At 30.3% G+C, this 21,724-nt stretch overlaps 1 protein-coding gene across 7 annotated transcripts in view; it reads left to right on the top strand.

Annotated features, from left to right (window-relative positions):
• Positions 1 to 21,724, top strand: part of Tomosyn (syntaxin-binding protein tomosyn) — a 369,171-nt gene that overhangs the window by 190,393 nt on the left and 157,054 nt on the right. For all 7 annotated transcript variants that reach the window (XM_088264424.1, XM_088264425.1, XM_088264422.1 and 4 more), the window contains exon 2: positions 366 to 463. In XM_088264424.1, coding sequence (XP_088120550.1) covers positions 366 to 463 — 98 coding nt within the window. The remainder of the gene's footprint in view (positions 1 to 365; positions 464 to 21,724) is intronic.

Here is a 21,724-nt window from a genome sequence, read left to right as displayed (position 1 = left end):
TGTCAGAAAAGTTGTATTAAAGCATGGTTTTCAACCCGTCTTTATTCTGTATATGTTACAAATAATGCAAGAATACGAAGTAAACCTATGTTTATCCGGGTTAACTTAGCATTACTCAATCCTGTTGGGTAATGTTCGGAAACTGACAAAAATAAAATGTTATTCGAAGTTAACCCGTGTACACCTAGGTCTACCCAACACTGGCCAGATAATTAAGCTTCGGTTAGGTTTTTAAAATTTACTAAACTTACTTTGGTACTTTTTTATGATTGTTTTAAATAATAAAACGTATAAATTCAAATATTTTATTTTTAATAATCCTTTGTAATTTCATATTTTCTAACAGATATGTATTTTTGTTCCAGACATTTCGCCATGGCTTTCCATTCTCACCGACCGCCATCGCGTGGGACCCCATACAAAAGCTTCTCGCTGTTGGAGACAAATCCGGCTCCTTAAGACTGTATCCTTTTACTTCAATACATTATCATTCTTCTCTACGTGAAAATACCAGCTGAAAAACAACTGAAATTACGACAAGAGCTGTTATTTTGATTCTTAATCAAATTAATTTATCAAGATATGTCTGTTGGTTATAGTTAACGGGGTAAGTACAAATTTATTATGAAACTTTACCCTTACGGTGAAGCATGGCGTTGGTAAAAGAAGGATGAAAGTGGACAGAATGCAGACAAATATGCGCCAAAACTATGAATGATAGATGTTGGAATGGTGATAGAAAACAAGATTGAGATAAGCGTTATCGATACAATTAAGAGCGGTGTATAGAGATGGTTTTTACATGTGGAACGAATGAATGAGGAAAGAACGGTAAAACAAATTTATGAGGCGAATGAAGATTTAAATAGAAGCAGAGATAGACTAAAGAAAACTAAGCTTGATTGAGTATGTCAAATACTTGGAAGTGGTCCATCAGCGGGTTATGTATGAAAAAATGCATGAATTTGGAAGAAGCGAATAATGTTTTCAAAGACAGATTGGTATGGCTTTCTATTTTCTTTGCCTACCCTTATGCGGAAGCGGCGTGGTGGTAAGTTAGTCAGTTATTTATTAGTATTTATGTTTGGGGATCTTCATCGAAAGCCATATTTTCTCCAAGGCACGTCGTTCATTAAAATCTCATAAAAATATGCAAGTTCTTTAAAAGTTTCTTTAATGTACAACGGGATTGAGTCACATCATCCCTCGTAGCGGGCTGCTAACAATATTAAAATTATTTACTGCTCACCCTCGCTCTCGAACATCCGTTTCAATTTATTGGCGGGATTTTTGCTCGTTTTTCTTTCGCGCGCCATCCTCCTATGAATATTTACTTGTCATAATAGATATTCATTCTTTTCTCGGCTCAAAGGCGTTTTCTTTGGGTGATTGATTCTCGAATTAATAAGAGACCTTCGTGACCTGTGAATACACAATGGCTTACGCCTAATAGTATTCTTTTCATACTAATAAAAATCTTCACGAAGATTTTTTATAGCTTTTTTCGGATATAAAGTATACGAGTACATCTCTCTACTTACACAGTTATAATATATTTTTAAATAACAAATTTGTCCTGTATTTGTTTCTTATAGTGTTTGCAATATGTGTTTTCAATTTTTACCTATTGATAATTTAAAGAAATATTTCATCATTATTTAATTTTAATTGTTGACACATAAAATCCATTAATTTTTTTACTAATAAATTTATGACTTCAAATTGAAATACTCGACGCATTTCAACATTGTATAATCTGACTACTATTTTAGTGAAACAAATAAATAAATTACCGTCACCAATTAAATATCATGCAAATTTTACTTTCTCCAGTGTTAAATAAAAGGTAATTTTCACCATCTTTTTTGTTAGTAACTGAAGACCAAAAATAATTAATTTTACAAAGCGAAAATACGATAAACATGTTATCAACATAATAACCATCAAATAAATATTTTGTGATTGTGATTAACAGTTATATAATGAAAATATCTTTACAAATCCCTTATATTTCCCCATAATAATACCTACAGAGCTAAGTATCTGACAAATACGTTACTTTGAAGTATCGCTTCATGATAAGCTATTATATTGTATTTACTGTATAGCAACAATATATTTTTTTCATGAAAAGCCCTCTTGATGTTTTCTGAAAGATATCTATTTCCTGGAATGTTGAGATAAAACATCTCCCGACGTAAATGGCTTCTTATTGAGCTATCTAAACTTTTCATTACAGGGTGTTTCTGAATTTTGTATCACTTTTTTCTGATACATAAATTCTAGTACATAAAATACATTAAATATTTAAATAGCAATAAAGTACTATCAGCTAATAATAGTTCCAAAACTTGAATAATAGCAATTACGTCATTTACTGTCGAAAATTCAAAATGTGATCGCGATCAAAATGCGTTCAAATAAAACTCGAAATTTCGCGGAATGAGAGTTCGTGACGCGGATATTTTAAGATACATGCGGAAAGAGAAAGAAGTTATTTACACTCCAAAGTAAAGAAAAGTATGAGATTAAAAAGCTAAGAAATAGTACGTATCATATTGTAAGGGAATGTAAAAATTTAAATCTCCTTATTCATTTGAGAAAGTAGTACCACTAAATTAGTATTCAGGGCGGTTGTCGGTAAAATGATATTTGCGTTGATGATTGCTACCCTTCAACATGGGACGGCATAATCAATACAAAAACTATCCCTTAATATTTTAACATCATTTTTTACAATTCCTGAATGTCATAAATCAACTTCGCCCATTTTTTTTATCTTTCGAACTGGTAGTTTATGGTGATCCAGTGCATAAAATGTAGATATATACCGTATATACATACTTTATACTGCGCCTATCTTAAGCAAGAGTAGCTGACTTGGTAACTTTGAATGGTTTCGTTCTGAAAGCGTAATTAAATCATTTGTTCTGTAGTCGTAGACCTCTAACAAGATGTGGTTTGAGTAGAATCAGGAAGGGGGAGGAAAACACTGAAATCCGATACTAGATGGAACAAATTGGCAAATTTACCCCTATACTTTGATTACCCCTATATTTTGATTAATACGTATCATTAAATTTTACATCATTCATGGCATTATATCCGGAAATAAATTATGAATTTCGGAAAATTCATATTACCGTCTCGTTTTAAGTAATAATTATACAACCATCGTGCTTTATACCAAATAAACATCGTAATTTTTTTATCACTTTCCATTTTTTCGTACATGAAAAGGTCGAATAAAATAACGCGAATTGCTTCTAAGAATTGTTTCCTTTTTTGTAAATAAAACAATTCTTTGACTTTTCTTCCCATTTTAACACCATTTTGATGAACTCAGCCCTTTTTTTAATCTAAAATAATGTTGTTATACTATTTAGTGATGTTTCAATAATTTAACAACCTGCTATTTTTTCTTTTTTTATTTTACGATTATCCCATACCGTCATCCTATCTTATCTTTATAGCATTTTAGCCTTTATGTGTTTAGTTGAGATATCTTTAACACCATTTAATGCTTTAGGATTATTTTGTCACTGCCCTTTTGCCGCTTACGGCATTCATTTTAGCAATTATTTTCATTTTATGAGTCCAACACCATCGCTGTAAAAGACATAATAACGGTTATTTAAGAGATTTGACCACTTCTATGACCAATACATCCCAGGGGTAGGTAGAGAGGGTGGAACGCCACAAGCGTCTGTCCTGACGCTGACTCCTAGATTCCCTATATCTATGCGTCTAGTCATACTTACGCTAACTTTTATGAAATTCTATGGAATAATTAATTTTTTTTATAATTGTTCTATGAAAGATAAACAAAACATCGTTGTTTGCTCCTGAACACTCCAAAAAGTATTTTTTTATTATACGTGGAATTAGTATTGTATTCATATAAACATTCTATCAACTTCGCGCGGTATTATACTTTTGATATATCTCATACCTACTCGTTTGTTTTATAAGTTTATTGCACTTCTATGGTGCATAAGGTACTGCATCAACTTGACACAGTGTTAACTCGGTCGTGTTCATATATGCCGGATGATAAATCTGGTACTCCAAATTCATTCACGACCTTATTATGGGTACAAATATTTGGATTCTTAAAATTTTCCCTATTTTTAGTACAGATCACGTGTATTTTTTCATATTTTGAGCGTAGACAAAAAATTGTTTTATATAAACACAATAAAAAGTAATTTTACTACGCCCAAAGTACAAAAATTAGTATTTTGACGTCTATATAATATAACAGAGGCTAATTTTTGTTAAGCTTGAAATACAAAAATTAATATCTGCATAAGTATATATGCACATAAAGAGAATTATTTTAGCTATGCTTGAAATGTAAACATTAGTCTCTTCACATCTTTATAATAAATAGATATAAATATACCAATTTATGTTACGCTATAATTAAAAAAATGTATGTTCACACCTATAAAATATATGGAAACAAAAAGGCCAATTTTTGCTACGCTCGAAATACAAAAATTAGTAACTTCACATTTTTATAATAAATAGACTTGAAGAGACTAATTTACTACCCTCAAAATACAAAATTTAGTTTTTTTTACCTTTTAAATAAATAAAAAAATGTAGACATGAAGAGACTAATAAAAATAAAATATAAAATAAAAAAATTATAAAAATGAAAATTGTATTTTCTGGCGTTTCTCATGTGTGTGATTATAATCCAGGATTCGGATCTCACATACTAATATAAGAGTTTCCGCTTAGTAAAAAGCTTCTTTACATCTCACCAATAGATGTCTCTAGTGAAGTTCTAGTGATTCATGAACAAGGTTTCTAAATTGGTTCATATATATAAAACTTCCAAGAATTTGAGTAGTGTGGTTGTCAATAATGGGTAGAATTGGTGAATGTTACACGTGTGTAAAGTGATCACTTAAACCAGCCTATGACGGTCGTAAGCCCCATAAATGCCCAGACTTCCATATTCTTCTTCATCTTTGATGAGATGTCAAAAAATAAAAAATAAAAAAAAAATAAAAAAATAAAAAATAAAAATAAAAATAAAAAAATTAAAAATAAAAATAAAAAAATAAAAATAATATAAAATGAATAAATGAAAAAAACATCATCTTTTTCATTTTATTTCGAAACCTTTGCAAAGAAAATTGAATTTTTGTTTTACCTTACGTATTTATTATCAAATCTTAGCACCGCATATAGCTGAGCAGCCACGACATACGAATAAAATATTCTTAGCATAAGGCTTTTTTTTCCAATATGCATAAAACATAAAATATAACAGAATGCATAGATGAAGAATAATATTTATTTCTGCGAGGGCGCGGCGCAAAGACCTGATAATAAATACGTCACGTAAGCAAAAAGTCTATTTTCTTCGCAAAAGCTTCGAAATAAAATAAAGGTACAAAGTTGCTTGTCTGCCGGAAGCTATTCTCACATTACTTTTCCCCTTGGTTATTCGTTCATACAAGTATAGTACCTACATTTTCCTTTTTGGGTTTTTCATTATTTTTTTCGAAAGGTGTTTTATTGTTTGTCGGGGAACATCATAAATAATTCATACCCGTTCAAAAATCATGGATAATTTAACTCATACACGTGACATTCAATTCTTCCTTACTGTTAAGGTAATTTATTGTAAATCGAGGCTCTCGCTGAGGTTTTCTATTCAAAAACACAAGCGGCTAAGGCTAACCTGGAAATACGAGAAAAGTTTGATTAAAATATTTCTGTGTAAGGGGCTCTACGTTAAACCCTTATTTTGTCACAGTTTGCTTCCAATTTCAAAGCACAAGCCACCCAGGCTTACTTGTAAATATAAGAAATGTATAATTGAAATATTTGTGCATATCAATAATAAAAATACAAATGTTTTTTTTTTCTTAAAACTATCTCATATTTTACAGTAACATTCCGGAAGTGAAATTTTTGGATTTTGTTTTTTATGGTGGTAGTGGCTCTTTAACATCGTGAAATTCGAATCCAAGGTACTGGACTCGAATTATTCATTTTCTTTGTATCTATATCTTTCTATATTTATTAATTTCACTCAGAATGAAAACAATTTTTTTTTCATTTAAAAGCAGTTACATCAAAACGACATTTTTTAAGAATATTGCGATACTGTTTAATAAAATTACTGTACCTGTATCTTACGTTTTTTCAATGTTACTCCTTTTCGATGCTTTAATTTTTTTTAATTTAATTTTAAAGTGGTTTTTGCCAAAATATTACCTAATAATTTATATGGATCACGTTATCTCTTATAATAAATTTATGTAGCTTAAATTTTACCTATCATTTCAATTTCTTTTTCGGTGTTCAATTTTTTATTATTTTATTTGCAAACGTTTTTTGTCGAAATATTACAAAGACATTTATATAAACCACGTAATTTTCTCATATAATAATTAAAACAGAATAAATTTCATTCTTTTAAAATCAACGTATATTTGTATTTTATATTTCTTTAAAATATAAATAGAATTTTTCTTTAAATTTATCGGTGCTTTTATGTTCTCATAGTTTTATTTACGCTGAGTAATTTAATATCATTTTATGGAAGTATCTCAAATTTTCCCATTAAGAACGCATAATTACTTTTTCGTATGTTTCTCATTATTTCACGAAACCGATTTTCGTTCCTTTAGATCTTATTTTGCGGTACTTTTTCCGTATTCAATTTCATCTATTTCCCCTCTTCTAACTTACACGCCACGAAACTGGAAAACCCCAAAATAAGTACCTTCTTTGACTTATCTGAATATTTTACGATAATAGTAATTCCAGTCTTGTTCAATTTATTAGAACATCGCCTTTTTGGTTGAGTCTTAAAATGAAATATTCTCATCATATCTTTGTTGACTTCAAAAAAATCCATTAAACATATCTGGTGTATTTGAACGTGTTAAAAAAGATAGTTATTGATAGATTCATATTATAGCGAACAAAAATATTTTTCATCTTGAATGTAAAGTAAGAAAAGAGAACGCACATATTTCTTATATATTTCATTTTGCAATTGTTTTGAGTATTCAATATTTAAGCAGGTGCCAAGAAGCGCGCTGCCCATCTTGAAAAATATTTACTTTTTCATGTGTCACTGTCACTTTACACTGTAACAGATGGCGCTGCCATTACGGTAAACAATGAGATGAACCTGTATTTCAGAAAAATTATATTTTTACCTGTCGCAGGTAAAAATTCCTTTCACTGTTATAGCCGAATATTTTAACTTAATATTTACCCGCTACAGGACAGAAAGTGTTGTTTTTGCATTTTGAAGAAAAGGTATTGTTTTTTTTTTTTTAATAAACAAAATATTTTTTAAATGGAGAAAAAAGTTCAGATGAAAAATACCCTTCAGGTTTTACATAAAAATATCCGTTGCACAGTAAAAAGTTCAAAAAGTGGCTTGATATTTTTTTTCAATACGTTTCATTATATTTTCAAACTTTAAAAACGATCTCCTGAAAAATCAAGTTTTTTGATAAATGACGTTGTTGAAAAGAGTGAGCGATATATGATCCAACAACAACTTGACAGCCTTAAACTTGTTTGAGTGCCCGATCATTGACTTACTTTTCACTATTCTACTCCTCCTATTCTGTCAGAAACCTCTTGAAAAATAACATTGAAGAATAATACTGAGTCAAATACATTTTACGAGAAATTCGAATTTATTCGTTCTAAAAATTTCAAAACAAATGAATAATGTGCCTTTTTGTTTGCGAATCATTATTCCACTATTTGAAGGATTGTTTCAGTCAGAATCTAATAAAACTCCGCAATACGTGACACTTATCACGAGCTTTATCTGACAGACAATCTTAGCACAAATCCCAAGTGCCTAACAGGATAACATCTGATACAAAATACAAACATTCGTGTTGTACACAAACTGAACTTATCAAATAAACAAGTCACTTGTTCTTTATTCTGACTAGTTTACTTTGCTTGTCCTCTCCGACAAACTTGTGTTTTCGATATTGGCTCTTGAGAACAAAGTACCCTTTTTTAATACGGCTTCTTGTGAAATGTCGGAATTCTCGCATAAAAAACTAGTGTTTGTTTCTTTTCTTTGTTTTTTTTTTAATTTTTCCTTTTTTAGAATGGAAGTAGTTGTTAAATATTCAATATTTACATGCAGAAAAAAGCTCTCAAAATGTTGTTATATTGATTTTATTGTATTTTTGTTACAAGTTTACAATTATGAAAATTTCATTCCATTAATGGTGTGTTCAAATGTTCTATTAATCGAAATTCAAGATTATTCTGTTAAGAAAAAACTAGTGTTTTTTTTATTCTCTTGTTCCATTAATCAAAAATGACATACTGTCGAAATTGTTTTGACAATAATAATTGCGATATTGAAATATATATTTTTTTTAAATGAAAATAAAAATACTTTTACACAAATACTTTTTTTTAAAGAAAAGAGAAATATTTGTGTTTTTATTATTTACACAAATATTTCAATTTCATACTATTTCTGTGAGCTTAAGCGGTCAGAGTGAGTTCGAACCGAGAAACTCTGACTTAAGAGTCCGCGATACTAACCACGGGACCACAACCAGACACTTTATGCAGAAAAGCTGAAAATACATCTTTTGATAATAAAAAATAATTAAAAACCGTAATTCTTAGCTTAGTGCCCTCTTAAAATTCATACTGCTTGGAGTAACAAAAAAAATGTGGAGAAAAAGTACCGGATTGGTTTATTTGATAATTTAATGTAATTGTTAAAAAATATTTTCAACCCCTAGTCCTCATAATACGTTTAAACAAACACAAAAAAATAATATTAATAATAGGGTGAAGACGCTCTTAGTGGAGGCATTACTAGGAAGAGAAGTGGAGGAGGACTAGTAGGTTTAAAAATGAGAATAGATATTTTAATGAAATAAAGATATTTTTCGTAAGGAAATATAGTATGAAGGTCTGGACATATACAGGTATTTTTAATTTCCAGACTTCCGTTTCCCTTTCCAAAATATTCTCCATCTATTTTTATGTTTATATCTAAAAATCATCAAAAATATACAACTATGTTTATGTACGGTATTGTTTCTTACGATTCCATCTCATAGGATTAAGTTAAAAGTAGCGCCTGCGTATCTATTTTACTTTTCCAATACCATTATTTCGTTTTTTTCTCTTTTTTCTCCGAATAAGATTTCCTTAAAACATATTTTAAAGAATTTCTCAGCCCTTATCATCCCTTAAAAACAGAGCTTCTTCCTAATGGAGAGTTTTGTATGTTTCGACCGCGGCAATCTCCCAGAAGCGGTGATATGTGGCCTACATTGTTTTCGAAGCACACGGAAAACAATTCCCTCGGGTCGTTTCTTTAACACGTATCGCCTAACAGAACATATTCTCTTCTTCACCACACTCAACACAAGCATTTCAACTCTTTACACTTATTTTATTGGTGAGATTACTTGTTTTATTAGTGCGTTTATTTTTACTTTTTCGCGCGTTACTTCGTTTTAACCAAATACCTCAATTCGCACTATACTTACAAAAATTTTATTCCATATATTACTTACGAAACAAATTTGAATGTGGGCATATTCGGTACCCAATACAAAGAAATCTCTTATCATTCATCTTTTACTTTGTGAATACAATAAATAGATCTCTCCATATCATTCAACGTACTTTGTGTAGTACCACTTAAAACTCTACTTTATGACCGGTTACGGAATGACCATTTCATCGTCGAGTCAACTATAGTCTAGTAGTCCACTAGGTTGTCATAAAGTAGAGTTTCTGAGTGGTATTACACAGAGTGAACGATAAATGACAGAAGAGGGTTATTACCATACTACAAAGTTAACGATGCTTTTAATATACAAAATTGATCTTTTACGGACGTATGTAGATGAAGCAAATAACTCTTTAATATAAATTTCAAATAATCATGAGAACTTCATACCATTATAATAATATGTAAATTGAGAAATTTGCTATTGAAATATTTTCTTCGGTCGTATGCGTAATAAATCGTAGCAATTTGTTGCACGCAAGTATATTTCTATTTTATTTATTATAGTCAAATAGCAATATTCTTGTCTTGGAGAAAACTTATTTACCTAATCAAAATAATTTATTTTAATGCTATTATGTTTGTGAAAAGTAATTTTTCCCTTAGCATATGACCGAGTATCGGGATTCTTAATCAAATCAGAATTAATGTTTCGTATTGTTTTAATATGTCTCTTTTTGATTCATTTATATACTCGTTCATTTGTTCTTCGTCTTTTTGACATTGTCTTACCTCGTGTTTTTTTTCGTTTTATTTTGAAATACAACATAATTTTTGGCATTTAACTAATTTATTTTCTTTTTTAATATATTTTAACGATCCCTTAGTATAAATTAATAAAAAAACACGGATTGCAATAATTTTTTAGTTAAATAATTAACTACGCTCGTAAATAATTCTGCCTTTCATGGGTAAATAAAACATGTAAATATTTCACAATGGCATAAAACAAATTACACATTCAGAACTCAAGTTTGACTTTATTACCAATGAACCTAGTGACCATAAATATCAACATTTTTTTTATCCTTCGCAGTCAATTAGCTATTTCAAACCTTTTCATTAGTATTATATGTCGTTTTTGTGATATGGATGCGTTTTCAAAATCCGCATCTCAGGCGTAAAAGGTGAAAATCGCCACGAAACTAAAAACGCATGCTTGGATTTCTTCGTCACTGATGTGCATACGTTTAGGGGAAGAGTTTGGTGATGTAACAATTTTGAGTCTTAACGATCTCACACAAAACATACATAATTCCAAAATTATTGAAACTTTGTACGACGCATGATAGAAATAAATAAACGATAAGTATTTTGAACAAACGTATGGGTTGAACGCGCCTAGTCTTTACGTACTTTTTCATGCAATATATTTCGAAAATTTACGGTACCTACGTTTAAAATACCAATACCACCTTTCAGTTTTTAATTAATCAAAATATTTCCCGCGTGCGAACATTATTGACGGGTTTATGTAGCCGTTTGGCATATTGCAAAAATAATCACCATTCCTGTCAACATTGTTGCCATGTTGATTTTTCTCGCTTTGAGGGAAAATAACATTGTTTAATGCGGGCGAGAGTAGCCATTTTTTTTTTCATTTTCATGCATTCTGATTACAAAGGATATCTCTGTGCAGATGTTTGTGATGTTTTAATTAACGAATTGTTATTTTACTGCCCTGTTACAGCCCTAAAAGCAACATTTCTGTAATGTAGAATTTTCCATAAAAATACACACAGTCCGTACGAGCCAAATCCGTTCGGTGCTTAATTTGAAAACCCGTTTTTAAGTTAATTGGTTTTGGTAATGCGCTTATGCAAATTAAAAAGCCTCTTTGTACACATTTGAATGGGATTTTTATAAAATAATTGAATTAATTTAGGTACTCTGCCCCGTAAATCGCAATGAATGTGTTTTGTAAAAACGGGTACCAACATATACAGGTATTTTTAATTTCCAGACTTCCGTTTCCCTTTCCAAAATATTCTCCATCTATTTTTATGTTTATATCTAAAAATCATCAAAAATATACAACTATGTTTATGTACGGTATTGTTTCTTACGATTCCATCTCATAGGATTAAGTTAAAAGTAGCGCCTGCGTATCTATTTTACTTTTCCAATAGAATGGCGAGAGTAGCCATTTTTTTTTTCATTTTCATGCATTCTGATTACAAAGGATATCTCTGTGCAGATGTTTGTGATGTTTTAATTAACGAATTGTTATTTTACTGCCCTGTTACAGCCCTAAAAGCAACATTTCTGTAATGTAGAATTTTCCATAAAAATACACACAGTCCGTACGAGCCAAATCCGTTCGGTGCTTAATTTGAAAACCCGTTTTTAAGTTAATTGGTTTTGGTAATGCGCTTATGCAAATTAAAAAGCCTCTTTGTACACATTTGAATGGGATTTTTATAAAATAATTGAATTAATTTAGGTACTCTGCCCCGTAAATCGCAATGAATGTGTTTTGTAAAAACGGGTACCAACTTTTTACATATTTAATCTGTTAAAAGAGATTTTTTCATTATAGAGATATAGAAAACCCTATTTCAAATAGCTTTCTTAAATAATTTACCGATGTTTATTGCTTTCCATTAATAAAAAAATGTGAATATCTATTTCATTGTTTTTGCCGAATTCAGCATACATTTTCATGATTTTGATTGACAAACTACTTTTATATAAAATATAAAAGTATTTTGATTTAATGTGGTATTAAAAATTACAAACTATTCGTTTTAATCGAATACACGCGTGTTTTTGTTATATACCTGTGATAGGCGTTTTACCTGTGACAAGATATTATATAAACTTGATTTTTTCATCTGTTAAACGTAACAGCTACGTACGCTTTACTTAACATCGCTCATAGCGGACAGCGTGCTTCTTGACCACTTTATTATTTAAAGCTACAAACCACGATTACTACATTTACGCTAGTATCTTTCCAGTTTATTTGAAACATATTTGTTTGTAACAATAAACCCACCGATGTGCAAACCAAATTAATAAGAAGTTTAAAAATAGTATTAAATGAAATAAATCTCCCTGTTGATACCCGTAACGATAAAATACGGTCAAATAAAAATATTTGTGGAAAAATAGTTATAATTTTATTATATACAATGAGATTCTATGTACCTACAGAATTATGTTTATGTAACTTTTTCAACCCCCCTGTCCTTATATATCATCACTTATTTATTTTATTATTAGTTACTTTTCCGAACCCTTATAATTTTTCGTCTAACTTACAAGGCACTATATTTTAAAACGGAATTCGCATATTTGTATTCAATAACGGTTTAGATCGCTCGCAAACGAGGCACAAAGAACAGTTTGTAACGTAACAGTTTCGTAGGCTTGACAGTGTCGACATTGTTCTCATTTTATTGTTTTTTTCTTCCCAACGCGGGTAGTTTTAGGTTTATTTTTGTCGCATTGGCTGACAGCGGACAGCCCCTCCGGGATTAATTTATTGAAAATTCGCCGCGTTTCCCATACAAATCTTGCAATATGTCATGGGAAAACGATGGAATTCTGTCTCGGTTTCAATTATAAATTTCAAATCTTTTATAAACATGTTTTGTACAAATACGTGATCTGTGAGCGTTATTCCGATCGATACTTTAAACAAAAATACATATAGATGTAATAATAAATAAATAAATACGTATGTAAGTTTTGTTTATACTATGTTTATTACTATGGTATTTTTTTTAAATGTAGATTTGTGTTTTGTTACCTTGGTCTTCATTTGTATAAAACAGCTTATTTTTTTGTCTTGAACATTAATATATAGATCACTTCATTAAGTTCTTGGAAAATCCACGCTTATCATTAAAATGATATTCAGAAATCGTTGTCTAAATTCAAGATTAGATTCTAACTTGGAAATGTCTAGGTAATGCTCGCTTTTACGTGACCTTAACGTAATATAGCCATTAACGTAGCGCAACGTGATATAGCCATTTACAACAATCATGATTTCTCCAAAGTATTACTTCATTTCGTAAATGTATCAAATAAGTTTTGGATTTGCGTCGTAAATTCACTGATTTGTCTTGTTCTATAGAAGATGTCACTTTTCTGTCTTTCCGATAGTTAATTTCTGCTTTAATATTCTTCCGCAAATTTCGTTTCCCAACGAACATCCGCCTTTTTTATAAATTCTTGTCTTGGCACGTTCTGCGTATCCAAGCTATCCAGTATTTTTGTGATAATGTAGAAACACAGAATTAATTGATTTCGAATTCACGTATGTTATTAATTATTTCGTTAAAATAAAGCATAAAAGACCAATTCTGAGTTTTTAATGTGAACACGACTTGTTTTAAGAACTATAAATGTTCTTGAAACTAGTCGTGTTTACAATATTTAAAAAAAGTGGTCTCATAGTGCAGTTTTACTTTTTTATTTAATTGTTTAATTTAAATTTTAAAACTGTGACATCTACGCACCGTTTTATGGTAAAAAAAATATGAATTTACGACGTGTATTTTTTAATCTTCTTACCCATATTGATGAGCTTATTATTTAAACCTCTCATACAATGTGCGCATATGTGTATATCCTTAATATCGCCATCTGCTAATGTTTGAATCTCTGATCTTTTCTGTGATGTAAAAATAAAAATAAAAAACAACTATATCAAAGATTGGTGATAAAAAATATTGAGATTGTCAGAATGGAAATTTTAAAAAAATATTGTTTTCTAAGGCTGTGAAAGAACGCGCCACCCATAAAAATGCTAGTAACTTTATGGATTCTAGCATTAGGGAGATAAAAATATTACCTTTTACTGTTTATTAAATATGTATCTACGCCTTAAAAACCTTTCTTTTTCTATTCAAGGAGTAGCAAAAGCTATCGAATCTTACGAACCAACAATCTCTGTTCAAGTTTAAAAACCAGTGAACGAAAAAATGATTGATCGATTCTGACTTACTGGTAAGAATAATGTTTTGGTTGCTGATTGGATTCAGCAAAATAATGATTTTTTTTTTTAATTCAAAGAGACATTTGAAAACACCAAATTCACTATATTTTTTATGACTTGATTTTTTAATAGTTTGTTATGAAATGTGAATAATAGTTATTAATAGTAAATAAATATATTAATAAATAACGTCATCTTTCTACTTAGGTACTCTGTAATAAAACAATTTTTTATAACATGTTCTTTCCGGAATTATGAATCAAAATTCCTTAATGGGAACCTCCTATTTAGTTATAATTATTTTTCTCAAAATTTTCAACTTTCGAATTGCGGAAATGAATTGCATTTCAGCTTCCGGGGAAGAAATATATGCATCCTGAGTGAAAATTCTAGGATCTTGGTATCTATCGTCTGCACTTGCAATCAAATTGAATAAGAAATTTCCGGAACTTATCTCATCTCGCGAGGATGCGAGATCACCGCAAAAACTTTATGACAAATCGTATTAAACTAGAAGCGTACCACGTTTTAAAATTAAATGGGTTTGCGATAAACTGACGTTCAACTTTATTTTCTAACGTTCAATTAAGCATTTGAAAAGCTTTTTTCTGATGAAAATAATTTCGAAAAGGGATATTACAAAACATTAATAAAATATATAGTACATTACATTTGTCTTGAATGAGACGAAGCATCTATCGTTTTCATACAAAAGAATGTGGAAGTCTGAACATTCAATGGCTTACGACCTGGCATTCGGCTGGTTTAAATAATCACTTTTTACATTTGTGTAATGTTTCGTCTAACTTTTATTGAATATTCATATTGCATTTATTTTTTAAAGATATATAAATGCATCTTTCTTGGATTCATTTCGAATATCAGTACATTTTCGATAGATGTTGAATTTTGCCTGACGGTACTGCCATCTGATGAACATTCGTGAAGTAGTTAGTTAACTTACGATCGATAATATTTTTTAAACAATGTTTCGATTTCGATAATATTTTTTTAAACAATGTTTCAATTTCATTTTTTTTACAATTATAACAACTGTTTCCATCAGTGATCCTATTGAAATTATTTTACCTTACGGATGATTTATCGAAATATGTTTTAGTTATAAAAGAAGATGAAAGCCTGAGCATTCCTTTAATATATAATACACTCGTATGTCATCCGTAGGGTGAGTAATCTAATAATTTTAAAATAAAGTATATAGGTAGATTTTAGTGAACGTACAAGCGCGATCATTAATATTGAAATGATAATTTTATTATGTTTTAATCGTCTTATGAAACAATTAGTGTTCGTTTATTCTGAAGTTTTCGAACAAAATTATTAATAAGGGTTCTGAACATCCAAGTGAAAGTTTTAATTGCCAATTAATAAATCACCTTTCTAAGGAGATGAAATAATGTATGGTCTAACTTAGTTTTACAAAGTGCGTAATATTTGACGATATATTTTGAATACAAGTGGAATTTTCATGGATTATAGCGTTTTAAAAATTGAATATAAATGGAAACTATTACAGAATAAAAATATAACAGATTACAGACTTTATCTGAAAGTCATATGAAAAATGATATTTTAACAACTTAAAAATATCACTTACCTTAAAATCACTTTTTTATCTTCCAATAAAGTTTTTTAAGCCGTAAACCCTGTACTTTTAAAAGCTTGTCTGCAGGTAGGATAGTAAGGATAGAGAGGAAAAAATGTAAAAAAAATACATCACAAACATTCAAACAAATTGAAAATAAATATTTCTTGAATTAATTTTGCAATTGGCGGGAATCGAACTCGCGTCACCAGTTTCACGGTCGAGAGTCTACCAAACTACCCCACAGCGTCTGTCACAACCCTTCAAATAGTAAATTTTTAAAATGTCTATGGCAAGTGAATTCAAATGTCAAAATGGAACTCTCTGCTTTTAAAGTAATTATAAGACAATTATGTTGATTGATAATTAATAATTTGCTTTATAAATCTAGCTCTTACATTAGTAGGTACTCAAAGGTAAGTTATATAGTTTTACAGAACGTAGCTGCAGGCGCGAGGTCGCGTGGTCGCTCTTCCATGCACTGGACAGACCAAATTAAAAAGTTAACAAGTTTTGCCCCAAATGAGTGGGTTAGCCATACCTTACAGTGGCAGGTGGTGCAAGAGTATTCAAAATGCCGCCTTCGCAATATATCCATCTTAATAATAAATCAATATTAAATGAACTTTGTTTTTTTTTTGTGTAACTCTGAAATTTCTTAATTTGGCGGGTGTACCATAAACAGAAAAAGTTTGCGGAACACTGCTTTATTTCATAATATAAAATGTGGTTTTCTCGACGTAGTTTATATTATAATAACCCTTTGCGTCGTTCACTTTATATAGTTTATTATATGTATAACATTTTGGTATAAAATTCTTGAATATCATTTAAATATTTATGTGCGAAGATAAAAGTTTTAGTATCGGAATATTATTCACTTTTGAGTTTTAAGTACGATATATCGGACTCTACATATGACAGTGATCTCATGCTTTATTTAATACCATTTCTCCAAGAAAATTAAATATCTTTTGTCTAGAGTTTATTTCATTTATTATAATATACATATATCACACCCTTCTTCTTCTTAAAACCCTTATCCGCATCCCAATAGTGCATAGGGCACTGCATCATATAAATGCAGTTTATCTTGATCGTTAACACATTAAGGGAAGGTGATTAGCCCTTCGCCTTCGGTACCAGTCCAGGGTAACATTGGATAAATATTGGAGTGAAAAAATCACCACCCCCACCTGGGAATCGAACTCGGGACCTCCAAAACGGTAGCCGACCGTGTTAACAATTTCACTACAGAGGCGGATGGCGGATATTACACACTATATGTATATTTATAATATTTTTCTTTATAACATGATTTTTCGTAAAACACAAAGGATGAAGACCTACATATACACTTAGTGTATACTCGTACATGGCCTCTACGTTTTACATTATTTTGATATTCGCATGAGATGAGTATTGAGCCAGCAAAAATATGAATAAAGTTTTATCATTGTGTGTTTTGCTACACAGTTTTATGCTTTGATGTTTATTATTTACGAACGACGTAAAATGACTATAAAATAAAATTCGAAACGTCCACGACGTAGATTCAGACACCCTTAAGGAAATTATGCGAAGCTCCTTTAAGAAAACCTACAGCGAACCCTGGAAATATATTTTAGAGATTTTTTAATGCGATGACGTAATAAATGTCAACACGGAGAAAGTAGCGCTTTATATTCTGGATTTTAAATTCATTGCTTTAAGTTTTTGTGGTTTCGTGACATAAACATGTGGTCTATTTTTTAAGTTAATTAAGCGCCGTGAAGTAGTTGGGTTGACGCTCTACTGGGAAACAGGCGTCTAAGGTTCGATTCCCGGAAATAGCAAAATGATTTCAGGAAATATTTACCCTCAATTGGTCAGGGTGTTCGCAATGTATTTTTCATATCTGCCTTCCCTTTCCTTACTATCCTATCCGATACATGCAAACAAACCTACAAAATATCGAACATAATTAACCTCTACAAATACAAGCTTTGCGGGTTATTCCTTAAAAAATAAAAACCTTATAGGGAAATAAAGACCAAAGTATGTTGGCTTAAAAATCTGATTTTTTAAATAGTTTTCGATTTTTGTTTTATTTATTTTTTCCTTGGCGTATTCTTATGATAGAAGTACAGTTTGTTTAAAATATAAAGAATTTAAAACTAATTTAAAAAGCCTTCCAGCTTAAAAAAGTAAATTTATAAAAGTATGTGCATTTATGATAATATTATTTTTTGACATCTCATCGAAGATAAAGAAGAATATGGAAGTCTGGGCATTTACGGGGCTGACGACCGTCATAGGCTGGTTTAAGTGATCACTTTACACACGTGTAACATTCACCAATTCTACCCACTATTGACAACCACACTACTGAAATTCTTGGAAGTTCTATATTTATATGAACCAATTTAGAAACCTTGTTCTTGAATCACTAGAGACATCTATTGGTGGTATTAAGCAGAAACTCTTATATTAATATGAAAATAACTCCTGTAATTGAAGATAATCCAGATTTTCTGAACAAGTATTTGGACACACTTAAAATGTTGTGAATCATTTATATCACGATAACCTTATAATATGGATATCACTGAGATGAACTTAATATGTGTACATTTATACGAGTACAACTATAATGTTTTGTTTTTCAAAATATCATTCTATTAAAAAAATGGTGCATTTATAAATCAAATGATTGTTTTACCTTAGAATCTGCATCTGATAGACCTGAAAAAATCGTATCGATAAGGTGTTGCTACTTTTTACATTCCTATCCAATTTATTTCTACTGGTAACATTGTTCCTTTTTTTAACTAAGCGCGTTTACGAACAAAGTTTGATCTCGCTAAATTTAGTTCGTACATGCAAATATGTTTGTTCTCTCTACTACCATGCCATAGCCGTCCCTTCACGACAATATTGAGTTTCTAGCCACTAATTGGCGGTTACGGCCGGGGTACAACATAGCCTTCGAATCCGTAACATCATTACCCTTTGTGTCCATACTGTAATCAATATATCGGACAGCTACAGAACCTTAACTAAATTACTTGCTTCTAACCTCGCACCTCAAAGTTTTTTTACCCAATTTAAAGTGAAATCGAAAACTCGTGATTGATAACAAAAGTTCAATCATTTGTAACTTGGGGGGAAAATAAACATAATGTTTCTCACGTTTACAAAACATTATACCAAACGGACTTACACACATATGTTTATATGAACATGAGGTGGGCCGATAATTTTTTTGCTAATTTAACTATTGCTAATTTACTAAAATAAAATAAAAATATTCAATACTGCTTTTGGCCCTTAACCGAAGCTTAAAGTTTTTGAAAAATCCATTTTTTGCGCTTAACCAGCTCTCATTTTGTATTTTGATAAATACTACAATATGTAACATAATTTAATTAATAAGCACATAAGGGCAAAAGGTTCAGTGTACGTTTTTATACATAGGTAGCGTTGTTTTACTTAAACACAAAATTAAGTTAATTAAAAATTAAATTAGTTCATCTAAACCCTGTATTTTACAAAACTAGAAATTCGTTTTTAGCCGTTTTTTTAATTTTCAGGGATAGACATGTACATATCCGGCTTTAACTCAGTTCAAATTACCATTTGTACAAAATTCATGTTACAAATAATCAAGTTAGTAAAATTGCTAACTTTGTACCTATTTTGAAGGAATCTGTATTAATCGTTTGCTTTGGAAATACATTTTTAATGTCTAAAACGGTCTCGGCGCGATTCTGCATAAATTATTCCAGGTCGAGCTGCAAGATGAATTTGTAGAGCTTAATTAGTGAAGCGGAGAAATCCGCACCAATGCCACAAATCACCAACACAATTTGCAACCGGAATTCTCATTTCGGGAAATACTCGACATAAAGTTCTGTGTATGTTACACTCTCCCCAAAGTTCCTAGTAACTATGTGCCAACCCTGAATAAAGTTAATTGTGTTCCTTGCAATAAATTTCTTCAAAGGTTTGTGTAAAAACATACTTGAGACAATGTATGTAGTGAAGTTTTAAATTTCTCTTCTGCCGTTATATGTTATGTCAATAGCATCAAATCATACCTGCTACACCTGTTTCATAAACTAACTAACTAACCATCACGCGTGTATTACGACCCCGAAATGAGAAGATTATTTAAAACGATTGCTTTACATGATTTTATTCCTCGACATAAATATGTGATGATAAAAAAATTGAAACTTAAAAAAAAAACATTACAGTATATTACTCCCCGACAAGAGTAAACGGTAAAAGTAAATTGAACCTTGTTTTTAAACTTATTACTTTACAGTATATTATTCCTCGATAAGAGTAGACGTTGAAAATAAATAGAAACTCGTTTTGAAAATCTGATTACTTTACAGTATATTACTTCCCGACAAGAGTAGACGATAAAGGAAATTACTTTTTTTGAAAAACTTATTGCTTTACAGTATTTTACTCCCCTTCAAAAGTAGACGACGAAAATAAATTGGAACTATTTTTTAAAATCTGATTACAGTATATTACTTCCTGATAAGAGTAGACGATGAAAGTAAAATTAAATTTAAAAAAAAATGATAATACATATGTACATACGCTACCATTGGAGCTGAATCTACAAATTTCATTATATAACTAAGATATTGTTTTATATTTTGTTTATTTTTTGTTTTATATGTAAAATACTTTGTCTAACGCAATGAATCTGTAGAATCACGAGTTTTTATGCGCCCCATAAAATAATAATAAAATTAGTCCTTAACGCCATTGTTCTCAATAAAATGAGTTTACTACGACGTTCCCATTGGGAGTACACGTTTTATTACTCACCCCAGTGGGAGATCCTCGATGAAAACATGTCGGCAAAAGTCGCGATATGCAATCACCCACTCAATGCATGTACTGGGGGGTAGTCATATCACATTCTCTGACGCGGGTGTGGGGCGGAGAATTTAATAATGTGAAACACACAATATTAACAGCGAAATGGAAGAAATCTCTAACCACCAAGGGAACGATTTCCCGCTAACACTCGTTTTATGTATTGTCCACAAGTATTTATGATAAACGTGGTTTTTATACAAGTAGTTGGATTACGTTACTTGTTTTGAGAACTAGAAATTATATTTTAATAAAGTGATAAGATTCTTAAATGATTTTTCAACTCCAAAATATAATACTAAACAATTTCAACAAAACATTAAATATTTGGGAATTAAATATTTCAATAAACTCCCTAAAGAAATTTAAAAAAATAGAAGATATAAAAATTCTTAGGAAAAAAATTTATGCCCATTACATATAAATCTTGAAAAAAATATAAAAAAAGACTATTATACTATTAATTATATAAAACATTTAACCTTGAGTGTAAGTCCCTCTCCAAGCATAAGAGCTCAGCCTCTTTTTTGGAGAGGCACAGCGAATCTAAAACTACAAGTTTGCCATATGCATAAATGTTTAGAAATTGTATTATGCTGTACTTAAAAATGTAACTATTATTAAATAAATAATTAATAAATAAATAAAAAATATATATTTTTCACTTGGTTAGTACCACTTTTTCTTAAAATCTATAGCGACACGTGTTTCGATGCATTTTGCATCATTTCCA

Source organism: Brachycentrus maculatus, unplaced genomic scaffold (genome assembly GCF_059751285.1).
Source record: "Brachycentrus maculatus isolate JH-2025_06_01 unplaced genomic scaffold, ASM5975128v1 h1tg000226l, whole genome shotgun sequence".
Lineage (NCBI taxonomy): Eukaryota > Metazoa > Arthropoda > Insecta > Trichoptera > Brachycentridae > Brachycentrus > Brachycentrus maculatus.
This window is presented reverse-complemented; position numbering and strand designations above follow the sequence as displayed.